At 37.5% G+C, this 25255-nt stretch overlaps 1 protein-coding gene across 1 annotated transcript in view; it reads right to left on the bottom strand.

The window, feature by feature from the left end:
• Positions 1–25255, bottom strand: part of LOC130835226 (cGMP-specific 3',5'-cyclic phosphodiesterase-like) — a 44299-nt gene that overhangs the window by 8969 nt on the left and 10075 nt on the right. Inside the window, exons 2-3 of the mRNA XM_057706636.1 lie at positions 13049–13637; positions 4067–4156 (exon numbers count right to left, since the gene is read on the bottom strand). Of these exons, the coding sequence (XP_057562619.1) occupies positions 4067–4156; positions 13049–13637 (679 nt within the window). The remainder of the gene's footprint in view (positions 1–4066; positions 4157–13048; positions 13638–25255) is intronic.

Below are 25255 nucleotides of genomic sequence, written 5' to 3'. Positions count from 1 at the left end.
TTACTAAGACTCCAGTGAAGTTACTGAAGGTTTTTTTTTTTTTTTAATCTCATGAAATGCTTCGTGTGAAAAAAACTTTTGTGGAAACAAGTGAAGAGCCCAGCCTTATATCAAGTCATCACAGGGTAAAACAGAGGCAGCAGGAGAGGATGAGGGAGTGTGGAGGCAGACAGCCCTGAGGATCCTGAGGAACCCAGCAGGACGCTTAGGGAGAGCTCTGGACAATCCCAATCTGGGGACCTGTAGCTGAATCCACTTTAATCAGGTCTGTAGGTGAGCGGACGGCTCTTGACTGAGAGTGGGGTTATTCATTCACGTAATCAAACTGAATGGCTACGATGTTTTTAAATTGACAATACCATGTGTTGCCTCAGATGTGAAGCAACTGCAACTCTCATTCATTGCTGGTAAGAAAGTATATGGTACAGCCACTTTGGATAGGAGCTTGCAAGTTTCTCATACAATTAAACATATACCCACCCATGACCTGGAAATTCCCCTCATATATTTACCAAAGAGAAATGAAAACATGTTCACAAAAAGACTTGCACACAAACATCAACAGCGGCTTTTCTCCTAACAAGACAAAACCTGGAAACAACTCAATGTCTGTCAATGGATGAACGGATATATTCAGATTGTGGCACACCCATACCATGGAATAACCACCATAAAAAGGAACACACCACGGACACATGCAACAGCATGGATGAATCTCACAAGCGTTACGCTACGTGAGGGAAGCCAGACATACAAGACTACCTCCTGTATGATTCCACGTATATGGCTTATATGACACTCTAGAAAAGGCAGAACAATAGTGATGGAAAACAGAGCGGTGATTCTTGGGGGTTGGGGGTTGAGGGAGGAGGAGCAGATCAACTACAAGCGGTACAGGGAAATATCTGAGGTGACAGAAATGTTCTGTATCTTGATGACAGTGGTGTTTATATGACTACACATGCATGTGTCAAAATCTCATCAAATTATACACTTCAAATGGGTGAATTATATGGTACGTAATTTACACTTCACTACAGCAGGGGGTTTTGTTATTGGTGTTTTAGTTTACATCACCCTCACTGGTAACCATAAAGACAGAAGTGCACGGATCCAGAGGACGCCCTCTTACACAAGGGCAGTCTCACCTGCTTCACCCTGGGGTTTTTGTTGCTCATGGCTCCCCCCAATCCCCACCGTTCATGCTACTTAGGAAGAGATATTTCACCAGAGTGTGATTCAAGCTGAGTCTCTCGGCCAGCACAAAGTTGTTTTTTCAGGCCATGGTTTTAAAACATACTTACAAATTAAAAGCTGAACATCATCTTCGTAAGTGCACACAATCATAGTCCTTGGTTTATAACTAGGGCAGCCAGATAAAATATAGGACATCCAGTCAAATTTAATTTTAGATGAACAACAAATAATTTTTTAATATAACTATGTCCCCAATATTGCATAAGACATGGTTTTTATTTACTTTATCTGGCGATCCGATTAAGAACACTACTGGTCCATGCATGGCCTTTTCAATTTTATTTATTCATTCACAATTAATTGGCTAATCAATTATTTAAGCTCATTTGCATGTTTTAGCTACAGGGATTTTCAGTAACTGTGGCTGTAACTACCCTCTTAAGAAACCACATAGCAACTCTAAGGCACTGAGAACTTATCTTAGACGACTGAGAAGTGACTGATTTAGGATCCTGTTCATCAAATTGTGATCTGTGGACACTGGCATCAACTTGGTGCTTGTTAGAAAAGAACCTCACTCAGGTCTCACCTAGACCACCTGAACTCAGAATCTGCATTTTAAAAGTCATATGCATAGATAGTCAGTGGGAAGTTGTTGTCTAACAAAGGGAGTCCAACTCTAGGATGGAAGATGCCTTAGAGGACTGGGGCGGGGAGGGTGGGGGGCACTCGAGGTGGGGGGAGTCAAGGAAGGGAGGGGATATGGCGATACGTGTATAAAAAAAGATGATTGAACTTGGTGTACCCCCCAAAAAATAATAAATAAATAAATTAAAAAAGTCATATGCACATTACTGTTTTAGAAGCACTGATTTAGAAAGCTGTGTTTCAGGAAAATTCCCAAGGGCATATGCAGGGTGGATTAAAGGAAAATTGACTTAAAGTACAAAAACCCCTTACAAGAATATTTTAAAAGTTTAGGCATTACTTCAAGATCTGAATTATGGTACAGGCAGCAGGAATGAAAAGAAAGAAATCGAAATGAGAAACACTAACAGAAAAAAAAGCGATGGGACTTGGTAAAGGACTGGATGGGGGAGGGAAAAGAAAGATATCAGAATCCGAATATAAATCAAGTAGAACCAGCAAAGTGTTTCTCGTATTCTTGGCAGTGGTTCTCAACCCTAGCAGCACATGATAACCACCTGGGAGCTTTAAGAAATACTGATGTATATGCCGAGTTGTGGGATTGCTGGGTCATATGGTAGTTCTATTTTTAGTTTTTTAAGGAACCTCCATACTGTTTTCCATAGTGGCTGTACCAATATTCATTCCCACCAACAGTGTTAGAGGGATCCCTTTTCTCCGCACCCTCTCCAGCATTTACTGTTCTTAGATTTTCTGATGATGGCCATTCTGACTGGTGTGAGGTGATACCTCATTGTGGCTTTGACTTGCATTTCTCTAATGATGAGTGATGTTGAGCATCTTTTCATGTGTTTGTTAGCCATCTGCATGTCTTCTCTGGAGAAATGGGCATATACCCTGAGAAAACCCTAATCCAAAAAGAAACATGTGCCACAATGTTCACTGCAGCACTATTTACAATAGCCAGGACATGGAAGCAACCTAAATGCCCATCAACAGATGAATGGATAAAAAAGATGTGGCACATATATACAATGGAATATTACTCAGCCATAAGAAAGAATGAAATTGAGTTATTTGTAATGAAGTGGATGGACCTAGAGTCTGTCATACAGAGCAAAGTAAGCCAGAAAGAGAAAAACAAATGGATGATGGGTGATGACTTAGAGGGGTGAGACAGGGAGGACAGGAAGGAGTCGTGGGAGGGAGGGGATACGGGGATGTATGTATAAATACAGCTGATTCACTTTGGTGTACAGCAGAAACTGGCACAACTGTGTAAAGCAATTATACTCCAATAAAGAGCTTAAAAAAAAATAGAAATACTGATGTGCCTGGGTCCCAACCCCAGAGATTCTGATTTAAGGTGAAACCTGGGCATGAGAACTTCTAAATGCTCCACAGGTGATTCTAATGTGTAGCCAAGATTAAGAACCACAAACATGGGCTCTTCCAATCTATTTGTTTTCACTTAAAGAAATGATTTTCAACTCTGGCTACACTTCAGAATTATCTGGGGAGCTTTAAAAATGTATCAGTATCTAGACCCAGCTCTTAGAGATCTTGATTTAATTGGTAACGTTTTAGATTTTCACAGTTGATTGTAATGTGCAGACAGGACTGAGAACATTCATTTGAAGCGCTCAGTTTAAATGATAATGTAGTAACTATTTTTTTTTCAAATAAATGTAAAATGAAGAGAGAATTCAGTGCTTACAGAATCCAAACCTTCTAGTTAGATGAAATATAAACTAACTTATTTTCAATGGCTTGTTATAATTTCACAATAAATTTTGCTTGGACTTGGCTACAATTTCCATTTTTTCAAACCTCATTTTGCATCCAAACAAAAAAATCAGCTGACGACCACTGCAAATGGATAACCATTTATGAAATAAGCGTTTTTGAGATGTAAAATATAATATGAAATAAACTGATTACAACCACAATAGCAATTATATATCTTAGGAGTCAGTAAGGTCCTCAGGAAAGAGAGGTACAGAAATGACATGTCTAAAATTTATTTCTAGGTCAAAGTAAAGTATCAGGATTCAACCCTATTACTAAAGTCTAAATAAAACACATCAAGCAGAACATTTAAGCACTTTATAGTTAACTTGTCACTATAGCATTATTTCATAAGTGCGCAAAGTGAAAAATTTTTTTTCAAAAAAGAAAAATGTTTCCAAATGACCTTTTATAAAATGGAAAACTGGCTTACCTCTTCCCTATGATTCTTAATTGGCATACAAAGAATACTTTGTGTCTTGTAGCCTGTAATTTGGTCAACTTCTGCATTGAACCGAGGATCCTAGTAAGGAAGAAGAAATTCAATTTAGTGACTGACCTGTTCAAAGACTGATTTGATTTTTCTGGTTTATAGGATTAGAGAAATCTAACCTTTGACTCACCTTGTTGCTCTGAATGACAATTTTATCATTGTAAGAGGCATCAAAGCATATAAGTACACATCATCTTGGACAAAGATAAATTTAAGGGTTTTTTAGCAGCTAGTATTTATGAAAAAATACAGATGGAAACAAATGTGAAGAAATAAAGGAAATTCAAAATATTAACCAATTTAGACAGCCTCACTTAAACTCAGGGGAAAGTGGCAACTCTCCCCCTCTGTAATACAGTTTGCCTATTCCCATCTCACTGATTCTTCTGAAAAAGAAACGCATCTTTGGTCTGAAACTTTTCCTATAAAACCCATCACCTCCAAAATGACCATTCCAATACTGACTTGACTTCCCTCATAATGACTGTTTATATATTTCCTCACTGTTCTGTATTTCTATCTCAGATGTGCATAAGAATTAAAATCTTACCTTTTTTGTATCTAATAAAACTGCATGGCCTTCATGTATAATCAATTGCTCAATCTTTTGAATCCCTCTCCCCTTTTACAAAATACATCCTTGCACATTCAATAATCACAAAGGACTTCTGAAAAGTGTAAAATTTCTAAATGTGGCTTAAAGAAAGAAAGATACAGGCTATTTTCCATTAAACCAGATTGAGAAGATTAAAGGTAGGCTGTAAACTCTACGAGGGGCTTTTTTTGGTTCATCACTGTATTCCCAATATTAGCACAGGAACTCAGAAACATTTGTTCAATAAATGAAGGAAATCATGATATCATTAACAAATGATATCATAGTTATCCAATGTGATCATTTTTAGCTTACTATAGTTTAAAGCAAATCTTATAGGTAGGAGGAAAAATATACTTGAGGAAATGGACAGAGACCAGTATATGAGATACAATTAGAATGGAAGCAAACATACCAGAACATAAACATCTGAATGCATATTGTTCCCTTCAAAGCAACTGCCTTGGGAACTTACATGCTCAACCTAATAATAGCATTATTGTTCTAAAAACTCTGCTTTTGGAATTCCCTTCAGAGAATATGGAATAGTCACACTGGAAAAATCCTCATCTTTGAAGGTCATTTCTGTTTGTTTTTTAATTAGTCTAAAGTCACGCAAAGCCAAAGCTGTGAATGAAGTAAATGATTACACTAGATTCCATCAACTAGGGTCAGAAATGAGGCCAATTTCCCCCTGAGAGGACCAAACTTTGGCAGTAAAGAAAATTTCAGAAGAAAAGTTATAAAATGGTAGAAAATCAATATGAATATTTTATATTATAAACACTATTTCATTTTTAATTTTTCTGCAAAAGAGCTCAAAGTTATATTGAAAGACAGAGAAAACCTTGGCTGAATGTTTCCAAAAAGCAGTTCTTAAATAACATACTATATTGCTAGGTATCTAAAGAGAGCAGACAGGATACTGACATGGATGAAGTAAAAGAAGTTAAAAATTATGAATTTATATAGTGAATTATTCTACAAGCTAATAATCAAAATATGAATAGTAATGCATCCTCAGCAATTATTTTGTTAATGAATATCTGAATTACAAGACCAATTTATAAAAAAGAGGATTCAACCCAACTATCTAAGCAAAGCAAGAGTCTGAAATTAGAAGGACTTTCACAGAATTTTTTTGTGCATACTGGAAGTTTAAAATAAACAGCAGCCCTGGATTTCACTCTTTATTGAAGGAGGTAGGAGGAATGTATGCTTCAAAATCACTTTAAGCGAATTTTAGCATCTCAAAGAATTCTCCTTTAACAATGCACCCACTGCAGGGGTTGTAAACACAGAGAGAACTTCTAAGCCCCATCAAAAGAAAAATAGAGCACAACTATTATTGTGATTATTTCTTTCACTGTTTATGAGAACATGACAGTGTAAAAAAAAACACAAAGCTTAGATACGCATCTCTCATAATAAAATAACTAGTACCAGACTTGCCCTCCAGCTGAAAAATATAAGATTAGACCACATACATGCAATAACTAAAACACACACAGTGAAGAGGGGAATACACACCACTGACTTGCATTAATCTGGTTCTTCCTGGGGGCACTTTTCCCCCAGGAGGAGAAGACAATTGGTATCCAGAGTAATAGTTCCAAATGGAACTGAATTCAGGGCTTCTAAAGTGGCTGGAATGTGCAAGGCAAAGTACCTGACAAGAGAGGCAGTGTTGTGGGTGGGGGTAGGGAGTGTAAAGGAGTGGCAGAAGATTGAGTGGCTAGTCACTTCAGACATGTATTTGGCAAGACTCTAAGAGAAGCAGCAAAAATTACCTGTTGAAGCCTGAAAGCAAGTGGTGATACCAATTATAACAATGTCTGAAGACACTGGGGTCCCACCCACCAGAGGAGATACCTTACTAGGCACCTCAGGCATTCAGTTGAGACACAGAAGGGCCACTCCTTGGAAGTAAGGACCATACCCTAGATTCAGACAACATTTCCTAAGACTAAATTTAAAACTAAAGTAGATCCATCCTAACAAATAATAATACCAAACCTGACAAGACAGAAAGCCTCTTCCAGGAACTCCACTGCCTACAACAACAAAGGTCAGTCCTGTTTTAAAGGAAGTTGATATAATCCAAATGCCCCACAACAAAACATTCACAATATCCAACCTACAATAAAAAAATTTTAAAAAAATCACAACATGTGTGAAGAAATAGGAAATTGAAACCCACAGTAAAGAAAAAAAGCAGTCAATAGAAAATGACCTCAAGATGATTCAGAGGTTGGAATTAACAAACAGGGACTTTAAAGCAGCTATTGTAAGTGTGTTTAAGGACTGAATAGAAAATATGGTAATAATGAACAGATGGACATCTCTGTAGAAAGAAAGAAGTATTTTAAAAAAGCCAAATGGAAATTCTAGAACTGAAAAATACAAAAGTTCATTGATGGATTTAACAACAGACTGGAAACAACAGAAGGGTCAGTGAACCTGAAGATAGATCAACAGAAAATATCTAGTCAAAAGGACTGAGAGGACAAAAAAAAAAATCTATAAAAAAGTTAACAGAGCCTCAGTGTTCTCTGAGTCCAACATCAAATGGTCTAACATATATACAATTGGAGTTCAATTGGAGAAGTGAATGGGGCAGAAAAAATATTTAAACACATGACCAAAAATTTCCCAACATTAGTGAAAACCTTAAACATACACACATAGTGTGAAAATGACATATATTGTGAAACTCATAAGGTGAAAAATGAAGGCTGGCTGACTTCTCATAAGAAAAATTAAAACCAGAAAAACGTGGGAGAACATTTTAAGTGTTGAAAGGAAACTACTATTAACTAAGAATTGTCCAGGCAGTGAAAATATCTTTTAGGATTACAGTCAAAATAAAGGCATTTTCAGATAAACAAAATCAGAGAATTGGTCACCACCACACAGGTACTAAAGAAGAGTTAATGAAAGCTCTTCAGCTTGAAGAGAAAGATAAGAGATTCTACAGAGAGGAGTAAAGAGCTTGGAACATGGCTTGAGCACATGCACACATATATAAAGAATAAGGAAATGAATCCAGAAAGATATTGCTAGGATTTATGTTAAGGAGTTTTATAGTGTTTTCTGTTTTCCTCTAGGAGTTTTATAGTGTCTGGTCTTACATTTAGGTCTTTAATCCATTTTGAGTTTATTTTTGTGTATGGTGTTAGAGAATGTTCTAATTTCATTCTTTTACATGTGGCTGTTCAGTTTTCCCAGCGCCATTTACTGAAGAGACTGTCTTTTATCCATTGTATATTCTTGCCCCGTTTGTCAGAGATTTGGGTTATGACGGCATGTGTGTGCTGGGATGGTGAGGCACTGCCCCTCCTCCCACTCGAGAGGGCATGGAAGTTTTGTGTCCCCCACCTCGTTCCTTGCCCTATGCATCTCTTCTGTTTGGCTATTTCTGAATTGTATCCTTTATAATAAAACTGTAATGTTAATTATAGTGCTTTCTGTGTTCTGAGTCATTTTAAGAAATCATTAAATCTGAGCAGGGAACTCCTGAATCTGTAGCTAGCCAAACATGGATGTGGGGATCCTATTTATGGCTGGCATCTGAAGCGGGGACAATACTGTGGCACTGAGTCCTTAACCTGTGGGGTCTGCACTAACTCCAGGTAGCTAGTGTCTGAATTGAGCTGGAATGTAGCTCAAAGCTGGTGCAGGAGAAGTGAAGAACTGACTGTTGTTTGTAAAACCAAACAAGGTCTCAAGGTCAACATCTGTGGTATCCCTGCCAAAAGTGCCTAACTTGTATCTATTCAAGGAAAACATTCTACAAGATAACTGCCCTGTATTCTTCCAAAATACATGTTAAGAAAGATAAACACTGAGAAACTATTCCAGATTTAATGGAGACTAAAGAGATAGAACAAGTATATGCAATATGCAATCCTGAATTAGAGCCTTGATCAGAGGGAAAAAACAACTACAAAGGACATCATGGAACAACTGACCAAATTTGACTACAGAATGTCAGATAAGAGTACTGTATCATAAAATTTCCAGATTTTGATTAATGTATCACAATTGTGTAAGAGAATATTCTTGTTAGAAAATATATACTCATAAAAAAGTCTCCAAATGGTTCAGAAAAAAATAATATGCATATATTACTTACATGCATTATATATAGAAAAAGAAAATAATAAAGCAAATGGCACAAAATATAAACAATTGGAGAATCTGCGTAAAGGGTATGCACAAGTTTGTGATGCTGGTCTTGCAACCTTTCTGTAAGCTTGAAATAATATAAAAATAAAAGATAAAAGAAAACGAAAACGGAAATAACACAGTAGACTTGCCAAATTATATGTCGGTTTTCTTCCGCAAAGTGGAATACCTAAAGATTATTAGAACATTGAACAAAGATAGAGCAGTTCCCGAACTGTGTTTCCTGGAGTACAATTATGCCATGACAAATTTATCAAATTTATCACAATTAATAATTTTGATAAATTAAAGACATCAAAATTAAAACAGTTGCTGTTGTTCTTTCTTTCCTCTGAAAATTCATTTTAGAAATAATTTCATTCATCAGAAATTCACTTGAGTAGCAAGTGAGACCTGTAGGATGAGAGCTGGTGAAGATTTGTTTATCTGGAGAAGGACTGAAAAGGGAGGAATAAAGTAGGGGTGGGTGAAGGCCACATGAGTGGCAATGTGACCCTTCCCTAAGACCTTCCAAGTTTCCTCCCTAGAAATCATGGTATCCATGGAGAGGCTGTCTCCAGGAAACAAGAGAAGAGTACAAGTTTTGCATTCCAGTTGACTTAGGAAAAAGGGTTGTTTAGACAATGTAAATCCTTTGACACAGGAAATCTTGGGGAGGCTTATGGCTTCCACAGGTCATGGAACCAGGGGTTCAAAGCAATTTGTGATGGTTAATTTTCTGTGTCACCTTGACTAGGCGAAGGGATACCCAAGTGGCTGATAAAATGTAATTTCTAGGTGTGTCTATAAGGACGTCTCCAGAAGAGATGAGCATTTGAATCAGGAGAATGAGTAAAGAAGATCTTCATCAACGCAGTGGGCATCACCCAATCCCTTGAGTACCTGAACAGAACAAAAAGGGAGAGGGAGGACGAATTTGCTTTCGGAGCTAAGACATCCATCTTCTCTTGCCCTCCTGCTATCCATCAGAGCTCTTGGAACTAAAGCTTTTGGACTCAAACCAGAGTTACACAATTGACCCCTCCCTGATTCTTAGGCCTTCAGTTGATTATACCATCAATTTATCTGGTTCTCCAGATTGTGCAGATGGTGGGCAGATTGTGGAACTTCTAGGCCTCCATATCCAAGTGAGCTAATCCCTACAATAAATCACTTATTTATCTCTGGATATCCTACTGGTTCTGTTTCTCTGAAGAACACTGACTAATACACAATTCAATCTCGATATTGGATGATATCTAGTTTTCACATATGAGGATAATGCCAACACATTTATATAGTTGTTCTGATTATTATGTGTTAATATCTTATTATTAATAAACCCTGTGCCACATTCAAGAAATCTGCACGAATGATGGGGCTGATGAAGGAGGAGATGATGTGTGACTGAACACCATTGGTATTTGTGGTCTAATTGAAACTCACTGGTCTAAACTGTGGACCTTGTCTTCTATTTTAAACATATGAATGTGTTATTTTATTAATAATAAAATAGTTGAATCCCTACATTTATATCATTCTGTTACAAAGTTTTAAAAAGCGAATCAAAAGTTGACCATTTCTTACAATTAATCTATCTAGCAGACTATTTTTTTACTCTTAGCTTCAATCTGAGCACTACTTTGTTTCACGGCCACTTCTTGGATTTCTACTGCTACATTATTAATTTTTAAGTGTTCTGTGGTCTCATAAGCTGAAGAAGTGTGTCATTTTCACAGACACGTATTTAAAGAAGTAGGACTCAGAAAACATAGAACGTACTTTCATATTCTGACTATTTTCATAAAAGGCTATGAGACAGTATTTTGACTATTCAAAATATGAGTGGGCTAAGTGATGAATTACCCACTAGCCAACTGATTTCCACTGTTAATACCAATGTAAATTATGGCCCAGATCAATCCCACAACTTCTAATGAAATTCCTGGGATGGGAATAACTTCTGCAAGGCCTCTATAAACACAGATCAAGGGTGTCAAGGGTGAAGCAGCAACATGAGAAATCCACAGACTAAGAGGCTTCAGTCTGGGGTCACTGCAAATCAAGGACACTGAGCCTATTTTAGATGGCAGTACAAGAATTAAATCATTACTAACTGCAAAACAAAGATTACACCATCACAACTCTAAAGATGGTAAACAGATTAAATAACGTGCATATAAGTGAAGAAATTCTCAGGGCTGGAGAAATTTAGGACCATGCAAACAGATGAAGGCTTTCTCAGCAAAGCTGTAGCATATTTATGGTCCTACTGTACTTGGGACTATAGTGCCACTGAAAAGCGGAAACCCAGCTGTCACCTAAGACAGGACGGGAATTCTGCAAATTTGGCAGCGATCCTTCAGCTGTGTCCTTAATACCCCTCTTGGAGTCTGCTATGCTGTGACATTACTTACAGAGCTCAAAGAGGTCATGGAGATAGCTCCGTGAAGAATCAAAATTGAAAAGACTGCTGGTATAGAGTGGATTCTGAAAGCTATCTCAGGATTTAGCCAATCTGAACTATCACATCTTCCCCCAGATACCTGCCCTCAGTATTTCTCACCAGTTACTATTACTTATTCACCCAACTTCAAAACCTGAGTCTTCTCCAACTCCTCTTTTCTCCTCACTTCCCCCTCCTGTTAGCTGCCAAGTCTAGCAGATTCAGCTTCTTCATCTTTAATCCATTCCCTCCTTTTGGTCTCAAAGGCCAGTGCTCTGGTTCAGGTGCTTACTCCTTCAGACTATTTAACCTGTCCTCCCAGTTTCCAGTATTTTTCCCTCTAATTCATTTTATGGCCACCATAATATTCATCTTTCTAAAGCACAGTCTGAATCATGCCAGTCCCCCTTTCAAACCATCTTTAATTAGTCCTCATGGCTCTGAATCAAATAAATACTCCTCAGCTTGGCATTTAAGACCCCAGTAATCTCCAGTAGCTCCTCAACGTCTATACTATTACCCACACATTTCCTTACAAGCACCCCATGGTCCAACTTCCTGTTTCTTCCTCAAACTTCTTTTTGCAACTGGATCTCAATATGCACACGACTCAATCTACTGAAATCTTATCCATCTTCCAGGGTCCATATCAATCACTGCTTCCTCAAAGAAACCTCTCTCCATCTCCCCAATTATATGTGATCTCCTGCTTCCCTGAACCTAACACATTTTCCCTGGATCAATTATGACCTGCTATCTAGTCTACTTATTTATCTCATCTACTATAATTTTCTCCCAATCAATATTTATTAACACTTATCTATGTTCCAGGCACTGTATTAGGCATCAGGAGTACAGGAATGAATAAAACATCTATGACCCCTCAAATGACACAGAGGAGCCTCAAGCTGGTATTATTATGGAATCTTCAAAGTGTACCACATGATAAGTAACTAGCATAATTGTTCTATCATGATGCCAGAACATAATTCATAAACATACTAAGTGTCATTCAATTAAGATGATTTGTTTAAAACCTCTAATTCAATTAATAAAAGAATCATTTTAAATGGGAAATTTGAAAAATCATACAGTGTAAACTTTAAGTTCATAATAAAGATCTGTTCATAATGGAAGCAAAAGTGGAAGAAATATCAAATCTTTCCATTGAAATATTGTAGGGCAAAATGTCCATTTTCTAGAGCTATCCACACATTTATTTGTTTAATGAAATGAAAGAGTGGAAAGAAAGAAACTCAGACTTTGGTGTCAAAGGGACTTCAAATGAATGAATATGATGAATTGAATGAATGAATTTAAAAAGACTATGGGTTTGGTTTTCTGACACTTTTTGGACCTATCATTTTAGAATCTTAGTAAAGTCCCCAGAAGTTCACGTGGAGATAACATAGATAGGGGATATGTATAGTGATCAGGTAAAAAGATGAAAGAATACAACTGTGAGATGAGCTATGTTAAATTATCATTAAGCAGGAAAACAAGACAATATTTCCCTCAGGCCTCTATCCTTGATTCAGCCCCCAGTGAAGAAACTCTGGCATTTAACAGATGGGGAGGTCCTTACCAGACAGTCCCATTTTTAACAAGTATGCACATTTTTACATCTCAGTTTCAAATATCCCCACAATTCACAGTAGTTGTCCAAGGCCCCACCCACGCTCCACCTCCCACCCTGCCTCTGTTTCTTATTTACCTCATATGCATCTTTGATGTTCAAGGGCTCACCAAGAGCAGCCACATGTCCCACGATGCCTTTGTTCCACTCTAAGCGGATACAGTTATTTGAAGCTTCTTCCAGTGTTGAACCTTCTGCAACATCAAAGAGGCGGCTGATAAGAAACTTGTCGTTGGAGCTGTCCTCACAGACAAGGAACAGGGAATAGCGGTCAGCGGAGATGAGTCCATGGATGTGCAAGAAAATTTTGTGACATAAGGCTGTGACATCCAAGTGACTAGAAATATCTTTCACTAATTCCAAGAGTCTTGAGCACTGGTCCCCTTCATCACTATCAAACCTTGGGGGGGTTAGAGGCATCTGTTCCTTCTTTTCTGAGTCAGAGAGGAAGCTCACAGTTCCCTCAGAATCCTTGACGACAATGGGTCTAAGAGGCCGATCAAATTCGGAGGCGGAGATTTTCCTGGTTGGTGTTCCAGGGACGCTGCTCTCTGCACGGGGACTCTGCTGCGAGGGGCAAGAGCAAGCTTCCGTGTGGCCTCTGACGCCTTCCTTGCACACAGGGATGGTGTGAACTCTCTCAGCAAACCATGCATTGACCATTTCTCTGCAGAAAAGAACATGTAGACACAGTAAATGTTTGAGGAATACCCCTTCTTAAATATTGCTACCCCCGAAAGCTTCTAAAAAGCTGCTCATGGTAAACTGATGTGGTAATGATTGATTTGTCATAGAAAATAAAAACAAGATGGTTTATTTAAGACAGTTTTATTTTGAAAAACTCTAGAGGACAATTGCTTCAGTGAACATTTTAATAAAGCCTAACTCCTATAACGTGTATTTTCAGATATCTGATTTATAACACATTGTCAAGTCTGCTCCTCTCAAATCAGTTTGTGTTAAAGTAAAAGACACTAAATTTGACAAGAGTCTTAGGAAAATATAAATATGGAAATTTATCTGCTATTTAAAACATACAACTTTTTCTGAAGTTAAATATTTAAAAATTTTTAAAAATTTATATAAAATTGGCTAGCTAATATGCTTAATTGTAGATAGTTGTTTTAATCTATATCGCTACATATAGATTAGATTTAGAAAGGGAAATGGAAAATATAAACCATTTGATCTGGTATGTGGTAGAAAGATTATAGATTTCCATTAAAATCATCCTAATAAGATTTGTTCAATTAATGGTAAAGATGATCTCTTCTTCTAGAGTATCTACTCCTTGTATAAAGGAGAAAACAAAAAAGGTAGGTAATAACATATAGAAAATTCAGTCCAAGAAAACTTAAGTTATTTATGTTATTAATGTGCCATCCCATGAAAAGAACCCATTTGGGCTAAAGCCTTCACAGTGGGTGATTTTTTTAAACAAATATGCCAGATCATACACATCCAAATGATTGTTGTTCAGGTCAAATAATTCCTCTTGGGAAGCTGCATTCTCATGCCAACGGATGGTGCCATTACTTTAGACATTTTTGGAACTCTTCTTTTGAAACTAACTTCTAAAAATTTTCAAGAGCCACATAAGAATATTAGTTTTTTTAATTAATTTTTTTGGAGTACAGTTGATTTACAATGTTGTGTGAGTTTCCGCTGTACAGCAAAGTGAATCAGTTATACATATATCCACTCTTTTTTTGATTCTTTTCCCATGTAAGCCATTACAGAGTATTGAGTAGAAAGAATATTTGTTTTATCTTAAAGTTAGATCTTGTTTTTCAGTAAGCCTTCCTCTCAAAACAAGCAAGTAAAACCACAAAAACCTAGAGTAAAAGCTAACTTAATGTATATCTTATGCATTAGACTTGACTTTTTCTGAAACTCAAATTCACTTTCAAGAGACAGAAACTTGCTACCACTGAGGATACTTAAAAGAACTGCCCTATAAAAGCAATGCAATCTCCACTTGACAATGACTTACTGATTATCTTCACCAAGGAGCCAGGATAAAAAAGATTGACAGTGTATCATTTTGGAGAGTGCAGGGAAACAGGCACTCTCTAATCCTTCTGAATGCAATAGAAATTGATAACACCTCTTCAGAGGGCAAGTAGGCAATAGCTAACAAGTTTTAAAATGCATTTATCCTTTGTTCCACAGATTTTACGCATGTGGGAAAAGAAGTACCAGGGTATTTATTTACTGTGGTAATTTTTGTTATAGCGAAGATAAGAAGCAACCTAATACCACAAACAGAAGCCTGGCAAAAACACATCATGGCGGACTTCCTAGGTGGCGCAGTGGTTAAGAATCCGCCTGACAATGCAGAGGTCACGGGTTCGATCCCAGCTCCAGGAAGATCCCACATGCCATGGAGCAACTAAGCCCGTGTGCCAAAAAAAAAAAAAAAAAAACACATCATGGCACATTTATAAAGAGAACACTAGGCAGACATTTAAAAATGGTCATAGGTACTGATGTGAATAGTTATCACAATTTATTAAGTGAAAAAAGAAGATCCAGAAGGGAGAAAGAAGAGTTAGCCGTTTTTCTGAGTCTCTACTAAGTCTTTCACTTATAGAATGTTCCCTTAATTATTTTATTTTGAACAGCAACTATTGTTTGGTAAATACTGTACTACCCTGAAATGACACCAGTCTAGAATGAAATGGGTCAAAAAAAAGATAACACAGATATGATCAGGATTACCCCATAATTCCAAGTGTTAGATACAGTTATAAATTTTAAAGTTCTCTTTAAAAAGCAATGTAGGGACTTCCCCCGTGGTCCAGCAGTTAAGACTGCATGCCCTCAAGTGCAGGGGGCACAGGTTTGATCCCTGATTGGGGAACTAAGATCCTGCATGTGATGCAGCATGGGCCAAAATAGTAATAATAATAATAATAATAAGTTTTTAAAAAAGCAATGTAGGGCTTCCTGGTGGTGCAGTGGTTAAGAATCCGCCCGCCATTGCACAGCGAAAGAAACCATAAACAGGACTAGAAGACAACCCTCAGAATGGGAGAAAATATTTGCCTATGAAGCAACGGACAAAGGATTAATCTTCAAAATATACAAGCAGCTCATGCAGCTTAATAACAAAAAAGCAAATAACCCAATCCACAAATGGGCGGAAGACCCAAATAGACATTTCTCCAAAGAAGACCTGCAGATGGCCAACAAACACATGAAAAGATGCTCAACATCACTACTCATTAGAGAAATGCAAGTCAAAGCCACAATGAGGTATCACCTCACACCGATCAGAATGGCCATCATCAAAACAACTAAAAACAATAAATGCTGGAGAGGGTGTGGAGAAAAGGGAACTCTCCTGTACTGCTGGTGGGAATGTAAGTTGGGGTACAGCCACTATGGAAAACAGTTTGGAGGTTCCTTAAAAAACTAAAAATGGAACTAACATATGACCCAGCAATTCCAATACTAGGCATATACCCAAAGCAAACCATAATCCCAAAAGAAACATGTACCATAATGTTCATTGCAGCACTGCTTACAACAGCCAGGACGTGGAAGCAACCTAAATGCCCATCAACAGATGAATAAAGAAGGTGTGGCACATATATACAATGGAATATTACTCAGCCATAAAAAAGAATGAAATTGAGTTATTTGTAATGAGGTGGATAGACCTAGAGTCGGTCATGCAGAGCGAAGTAAGCCAGAAAGAGAAAAACAAATACTGTATGCTAACTCATACATATGGAACCAAAAAAAAAAAAAAAAAATGGTAGTGATGAACCCAGTGACAGGGCAAGAATAAAGATGCAGATGTAGAGAATGGACTTGAGCACACAGGGTTGGGGGAGGGGGAAGGAATGGGGAAGCTGGGATGAAGTGAGAGAGTAGCTTTGACATATATACAACAACCAAATGTAAAATATATAGCTCATGAGAAGTTCCTGCATAACGTAAGGAGACAAACTCGATGATGGGTGATGACTTAGAGGGCCGGGATACGGAGGGTGGGAGGGAGTCACGGGAGGGTGGGGATATGTGTATAAATACAGCTGATTCATTTTGGTGTACCTTAAAAATTGGCACAGCACTGTAAAGCAATTATATTCCAAAAAAGAGCTTAAATTTTAAAAAATGACACAAAGATAATTAAAAAAATTAAAAAAAAAAAAAAAAAAAAAAGAATCCGCCTGCTAGTGCAGGGAACACAGATGGGTTCAATTCCTGGTCTGGGAAGATCCCACATGCCATGGAGCAACTAAGCCTGTGCACCACAACTACTGAAGCCCATGCACCTAGAGCCCATGCTCTGCAACAAGAGAAGCCACTGTACTGAAAAGCCCAAGCACCACAACGAAGAGTAGCCTCTGCTTTCCACAACTAGAGAAAGCCCGCACGTAGCAATGAAGACCTAACGCAGCCAATAAATAAATAAATAATAAATAAATAAATAAATTTATTTTTAGAAAAGCAATGTAGTAAGTATACTGTACAGATCCCCGGTGTATACCTACAGCACAGAATCTTTTAAAATATAATTGCCTAATGTTTTATAAATTCATGACAAGGCTTGGGACAAAATTTCCAGCGATGAGAACATACACTGATAATAAAATAATGCTGTATCTCAAAAACTTCGACAGAAATGAGGGGGACATACTTTGGGAAATGCTTGCATTACCTCCAGAATCACAGCAGTAGTGCCAAAGACACTGATGTCAGACATGTATGTGAAAATTGCAAAGGAAGCATTTGAATAAGCTGTTTCATAAAATGTAAGACAGAAAAAAGCAATACATTTAACTTAACGTCTCATGTGATTTAAAAGTGTGTACATGTAACAAATTCTCAAATGCATACAAAAACAGGCATTTTAACTATTTCAGCTACAAACCTGAAACACAGCCTCAACTTATTTCTTATCCTCTCATTGAAAAATGGTGATCAACTTTTAAATTTTTTAATCAAACCACCTACTTGACAACTCCATGTGAACATCTAAACAGACACCTTAAAATTGTGAAATCAGAATTCCTAATGGCCCATCCTTCGTCTTGCTTCAACCTCACTCCTTAACAGTTTTCTTCATATTAATAAGTAGCACCATGATCTCCCTAGCTACTCAACCAAACATCTAGGAGTTACTCTGAATTTCTGTTTCTTTCAACTCACACGTCCAATCCAGCAGCCAAGTCTTGTCTACGTGACTTTCAAAACCCTATATTCTAGTCTGTTCATTTCTATCTCCTGTACTACCTCCCTGATCCAAGCCCACCACCTCTCACCTGGGACTGTGGCCACAGCCCCTTAACTGGTCTCTCTGATATACCAGCCTCCCTTCAATCCATTCTCCACACAGCAGCCAGAGTCATCTTTGAACAAAGAAAACCTTAACATCTTAACTACCCTACTTGGCTTCTCACTGAATTGAGACTTAAACTCAAACTCTTTCTATCCCCTACCATAGTCCCTCTCGCCCATGCCGGCCCCTCGATACTCCTCATCACATCAAACTCTAACTGCCCCCAGTCTGGACCACTCTACTCACCTGCACCCGGCTGATCGCAGCTCCTTATCCCCTGCGCAGACAGGTCTTCCCTGATCACTCCACCTCAAGTGGCCTCGACACACTATGTTCTCCCCCCACGCTATCTGAATTCTTACTATCGTCTATTTTTCTTGTTTATCAATCTGTTGGTTTATTGTCTGCCTCCTCCGAGGAGATGTAAATGTCATACTTGTCTGTCTGTCTTGTTCACGGCTGCATGTCTGTACTTAGAAAATGCCTTGCACATACTAAGTCCTTGATAACTATTTGTGTGAATGAATAAATAAATGAAGCCTCCTAAATTAACTGCATTAAAAGGGACAATAGTCCTTTGAAAATGTGAATGCTGGTATATTTGTTACAGAAAATCAACATTGTGTTTTAGCTATTAATGTTCATCTTCCTTTGGATGTGAGTCTCATAACTGACCATGGCTAATTTACCCTATAGGATATCCTATAGGGCCTAATATATGTCTTAAACTAAGCCAGTGTCCAGAAATTCTTTGTTAGGTGTTTTGTATTATATTTAATTGTGTCACAAGTGTTTTACTTCTAGATATTTTCTTGGAGAGATGAACTCAGTATTAAATGACACAGGAAAAATAGATCTGGTATATTCAGTGACTCAATCAACAATTTTTATTAACTACCAGTCATGGAGGGAAGGGTTTTCTCACGACCACATTATTGATCATCTGAGTCCCTGTAGATATGTCCCTGTGTAGGAAAACATATGTTATCATAACATCAAAACAATCACTTATAAACCAAGCATAAATGAAATTAAATCCTCTCTCCCACCTCTCTCTCTTTAGGCATCCCTTGAGGTTTTGCAGTGCATGACCTACGTGGCTGTATGAAGTGGGCCTTCCTTCCTAAGACTAATATCTATCATCTCCTGTTGATTGTTTTTTAATACTTTAATCTCTGCAAATACAAATCACCTGCAGACTGCAATTTTACACTCTTATGTAAGATATAGAATTTCTAGAAGGAAACCAAGGTGATATTGGAGAACTATTCTAATATTACATAAAGCCACTGATAATTAAGGGTTAAGTCCAATTAAAAAACAGCTAACAACTGGAAAAAATTAACAAGGATCATGATATAACAAACACGTGAAAAGAGAATTCTATTCAAATAACTGCATTCTAGATTAAGAAAGGCTGCTGGAAAAACGTCAAATATTAATTTTAAAAAGCTATATTTGAGGAAAAAAAGACTCTCTTTAGGATCCTGCTGCGAATGCCAAATAAGAAGTAAAGATACTTGTGTTTACGATACAGCCTTGCCAGAAAATTGTTTATTTTAATAGCTTGGAGTTTTCATTATAATCTAAATATTCTTAAATCTAAAATAAGGTAAATTTACTCTTATAACCCATGGTTCCATTTTTCAAGATAAAGTTCCAATCAAAGCCTTTTCACTGATATTTTTCCGTGTTAATTGGATTCACTTTTGTGTCCTTTTTTTTCTAGAATAAATTATTCTCATGAAGGTCCTTGAGTGTGTCAGGCACTAGGGATACAGGAGTGAGCAAGCCCAGACCTCTCCTCCCCAAACTGAAGCTTATATTGTGTCCAGCAGCTAATTTACACACACACTGAATTTGCTGTCATATGAAGTTATATGTAACTGCATATGAATGAAAAAAGATGGAAAGATGAACATGTCAGATATGAGGGTAATATACCAGATGGGATTCAAAAAACCTGGCTGGTAGCTCTGATGGGGCAAATCACTTCTTTGGCCTGAGATAGGATCTCTGTTTTCCCTTCTTTCTCTTCCTTGAGTCTCTGAGATTTTGAAAAGTATTTACATTAGTGATATTGGAAGGGAAAAAAAAGCACCATTTTATTTAAACCTCGTGAAGCAGGCATGCACAATCCCAGTTTCTAAATTATGAAGCTAAGTTAAATGGCTGAACCAAACACATTCTGCAAGCTGGTAACAAAACCTGGAATCAAATCTGGGTCTCCTAATCCAAGTCTTACGGCCTACAAGAACCTAAAAGTTCCCAGAACATCAATGTTTGTCACGAAGACACTTCATAATGTCTAGCTGCATCTGAAAGAGTCAAAGATCAAATTTAAACACACAAGGCATAGAGAAAATAAAATCACCTATAATACACATCCTCTAACTAAATTCTTTCCATCCAGATCATAAAAGGACAGCACACTTAACCACTGAGGTAAAAACACTGCCTCAAGGGATTCAGAGAACCAAGATTCTTAAGGATAGTGTCCTGAAAAAAAATCTGACTGAATCCCATGCCTATGTTTCTCTGAAAGCATAAAATGTTTTACAAACCGAAAATGATTCACTGAAAAGAATATATAATAAATGTGTTCAAGAGAAGAATAATTCTCAGGGCTGCTAGATTTAGCAAATAAAAATCCTGGATATCCAGTTAAAACTCAGTTTCAGGTAAACAATGAATAATTTTTTAATATCAGCAGTATCTAAAATTCAAATTTTACTGGGTGTCCTATATTTTAGCTGGCCACACTAGTCACTCGATATTCTATTTTTCCCAAGTGACACTGTTGGCAGGTAGACAACAAAGAAAAAAGCAGGTTCTATGCAGCATGCTAATGAGCTCCAGGCTATCAAATCACTAATACTAATTTTATCATTGAAAGAGCACAAAGGATCCTGTGTAAGATAACTGAACCTTTTGAAAGCTCTTGGATTAATAATTTGTGGCATAAAAGTCTTCCTTAAATCAAGTTTTTCATTTTACTGTCCAAACTATACCATATATTTAATAGAGAAAAAACAAACTGCAATCTACTTATAAAAGGGAGGCTGACTACGTGCTAAAAACTCTTGGGACTTACAACCACACCCCGGGAAGCTGTGTTTTTCAGCCATAAATCCTAAATTCCAATCTGTATCTTAGCTTTTGCTACCAATGGGATTTGTGACCAGTGGCAAACAATTTTCTTCTTCTGAGTTTCGATTTCATCCTCTGTATAATAGGGGAAATACTGCCTATTCTAACTTCTTCATGAAGCGCAAGGTGCTGACTTTCTTCAGCAGAGTATGAAGTCAAGAATACCAAACTGGCCATCAGGAGAGAACTCTAGTTCCAACTATAAGAATACACAGACGTGAGGCTGAACCAATCACAACTTCTCTGGAGTTCATTTTCTCCAGAGTACAAGTTCTTCATTGTACACACGGTCAGCCATATGAACAGGTCATGAAGCCTGCTTACATGATGAACGGGCCAGTAGGTGATGAGGATTAGGTTGGTCAACTCTTGTCATCTCCCTTTGCCCCTCAGCTTCCTCATTTTTAAACAGGCAAAAGACTTCTTCCTCCTTCACTCACCACACAGGGTTTGTGTGCGAGTCAAGTTAGAAAACGCACGTGGAAGCATTTCAAAATCTCTTCCATATATTGAAGATGTTGCTATCTCCTAGACCCTTAGGATTCATTCCAGTGGAGACGTAGGGCTGGGGTAAGGAGCCATGGCTGTTCACTCCCTCCTAAAGTCCAGCCAAGAGAATCAGAGAAAGTGAGGGAGAAAAAGGTTGTATTCCTGGTGGTACAGGCCCACAGGCTGAGTGGGCCTCAGAGGGTTTGGAAACAGGCTGACTACCTGCACCCTGAGCATCCAGAGTACTTGTCCAAAGCAGATACTGCAGATTGTCACTCATTATAGAATCCCACTGAGTTCTCCCTCTAAAAAGAAGAGTTACATCATAACTCTACATAAGTTACATCCTCGCCATTTGAACGAAAAGAACAAAATGGATGCACGTTCCACAAAGGTATTCTACCCTCTCCTACAAGCACTGATAACTTAGTGACTCTGCTTTCAGGTATCAGCAAGTCCTTGCTAACTGCCCTGCAATCGAAAGCAGAACAGACCTCTTGAAGTCTTTGAGTTGATTTAACTTTTACAAGGCTGTTAATGAAAGACAACAGGCCCTGGTTAATGAAAGACAACAGGTCTTGGACCCTTGAAAAAAACCCACAGCCAAGGGAAATGCAATAAAAATTAACGCCAAGAATTTATAATCGATGACAAGATCCCGATGTTTAACACCCCATCTAAGTCATTCCTTCTCTCCTCACCGAAATCTGTTTTCTTATTCTCCAGTCAGTTATTTCCTTCCACATTTTATTACACACAAAATTTCTCACCTCATAAATGAGTTGCATTATACACCTTTTTAAAATGGGTAAATTTGGTGTAGTTTTGTTTTTAAACTTCTACAATATGTCTTAAAATAACTGGAGAAACCCTGGAGGGTGCCAAAATCAATGTTGGGAGTTACTTCACTCAGGTAACATGAATGTGAATACCATCTGTGCTTTCAAACTTACAGGTACCAGAGATGCTGCTCAGGGCTCACGAAAGGATCCTTTCCCTTCCTGAGCAAGTAAAGAACCCCAAAGATTGAAATTAATTAGAGAGCCGGAAATACAGCCACTGGAAGCTGATCAAAACGTGCCATGAGTTATCACAAATGTGACTTGGATTTTAAACCCCCAATCTCTTAAAACAATGAATCCAATCAGAAGTCTTCTATCTTAGTATTCTACTTTACTGAAGACGCTTGCAGCTCAAGAGTCCCACCCGTGCAATGATGATTTAATACAAAAATCAGTGTCATGAGGAATAACGTTTAACATATTTTGATTTCAGGAGGCTTCTGTAAAGCCCCAACGGCACTGCATCCTTCAAGACAATGTTCATTGTGGCTGGAGCACCCTACAAAACTAAATGAGTTCATGCACTCAAAAGGCCAGGCGGCCAGGTTCTAGCAGCTGCTGCAGGAAAAGGCTGAGCTTGACATTTCCAGTGTCGGGCATTTGGGATCTTTGGTAATACACAGAGAAATGGAAAGAATAAATTCATTCGTGAATGATAAGAAAAAAGCATCGAAGAAATTCTGGGGGTAGAAAGCCTAGGAGGTGAATTGTCATTTTTTACAACGGTTGTAACAAAGAGTTATCTCATCAAAATTACACACATGGTAGAAACAAAGTGCTACATGTTTCATTCCTACACATCCTGTGTGCTCATATTTTTAAAGAAGATGGAAAGTGTATCATTCTTAAAATGATAGATTCAATTAAGTTAATGATTAAATTTAATGGTACCAAGCTAAGAATATCTTTTTGCGGGATATTTAAATAGGTTTAAGTTTTAGATATGAGCTATGCTTCATCTCATATTCTACAAAAATTTTATAAACTGATTAGTAATATCCATTGAAAAAATGGAATGTCACCAGATGATGGCATATACTCTGTTATGAATGACAACTTTCCCCCTTTTGCAATTTCTAATTTTCACTCAATATTATTACCTATCCCAGGGAGGAAAACTACAGTTTATAATTTGTGTTCTAGAAATTTCCCACTAATCTAAACAAGTCATAGCTTCTTCCAAATGCTTACTATCTAGAAGTATTAAATAGAATATGCAAAACTTACTGCATAATGGGATGCAAATTCTCACATACCATTTCAAAGACGGTTAGCAAAAGGGAGACACACACACACACACACAAACACACATGCACTCGCAACTGTGTACAAAGGGGCTCCACGAAGCAATAACTTTTACTGTGCTCACTCATCTTAAAAAGACAGAAATACCTTAAAGTACATATTCAGTATTCCAGATGCCTTGAAAGGGAAAAATAATTTAAATACTTTGTCTAGGTTTTATAGACTATTTCCTGGCATCTAGAAAAGTAAGGCAAAGAAAAATTTACAAAGCAGTGTAAAATTCTGATGTAAACATAATTCTCACGGGTTAAAAATATAATTAGATGAAACCTACTTGTAGAGCAACTAGTTTAATGTGTTTCGTACTCTTGCCTAAAATAATGTATCAGAGCATAAAAATTCTTTGAAAATATACTGTACTTAGGGTATTTGTGTTCTAATACTAAAAATACAATGGTAACAGTCCAGTACCCAAGTTTTCAGCCGTTCTATTTTAAAATGTCATTGGCGAGGTCCCACTTTTCATACTCTAAAATTATATATGGAAACGAAACCCACTTGGGCAAAGTCTTTAGGCACCTCATTTAGTAACGTGCTTGCACATGAAGAGGCCCTAGGAGAAACTTTAGCCTCTTCCTGAGTTAAATTCCTCACGACATTAAATCTATGAGTCTTTGCTTTGCTTCCGTTAATATTGAATATTGAACTTCAGTAGAGATTGGTGGGTAAGGGCTCTTGGTGGGACAGACTGAGGCTTCAACCCCAGAGCTGCTTCTGAGATAAGACCTCAGGTGCATTATTCACTCTCTATAAAATAGAGATAATGGCATTAACCCTCATCGCGTTCTTCAGAAAATTAAGGGAAATGATGCCTATAAAGTAATAGCATAGAGTCTAGTACACAGTGTTTAATATGTGGTCATTACTGTTTTTAAGTTAACTGAATTTTTTGTTTCTGGCCACGCCATGCAGCCTGTGGGATCTTAGTTCCCTGACCAAGGATCGAACCCGGGCCATTGGCAGTGAAAGCACTGAGTCCTAAACACCGGACCACCAGGAAATTCCCAAGTTAATCGAACATTAACTGAAATATATTTTCAAAATTTATTTTGTAAAAATAAAAATAATGTATTCATGGGTTTCTACAGAATAATGAGATGTTACCCATTTGTTTCTTTTTAAGCTCCTAGTTTAAAAGCACTAATTTCTCTATAGAAACACTTGTGCAAAAAAAAACAATTGTTTCAATGTTGGTATTTTCTCAAA

This window comes from Hippopotamus amphibius, chromosome 13, assembly GCF_030028045.1.
Source record: "Hippopotamus amphibius kiboko isolate mHipAmp2 chromosome 13, mHipAmp2.hap2, whole genome shotgun sequence".
In the NCBI taxonomy this organism is placed as follows: Eukaryota; Metazoa; Chordata; class Mammalia; order Artiodactyla; family Hippopotamidae; genus Hippopotamus; species Hippopotamus amphibius.
The sequence above is the reverse complement of the archived record's forward strand: the minus strand, read 5'-3'. Positions and strand labels throughout refer to the sequence as shown.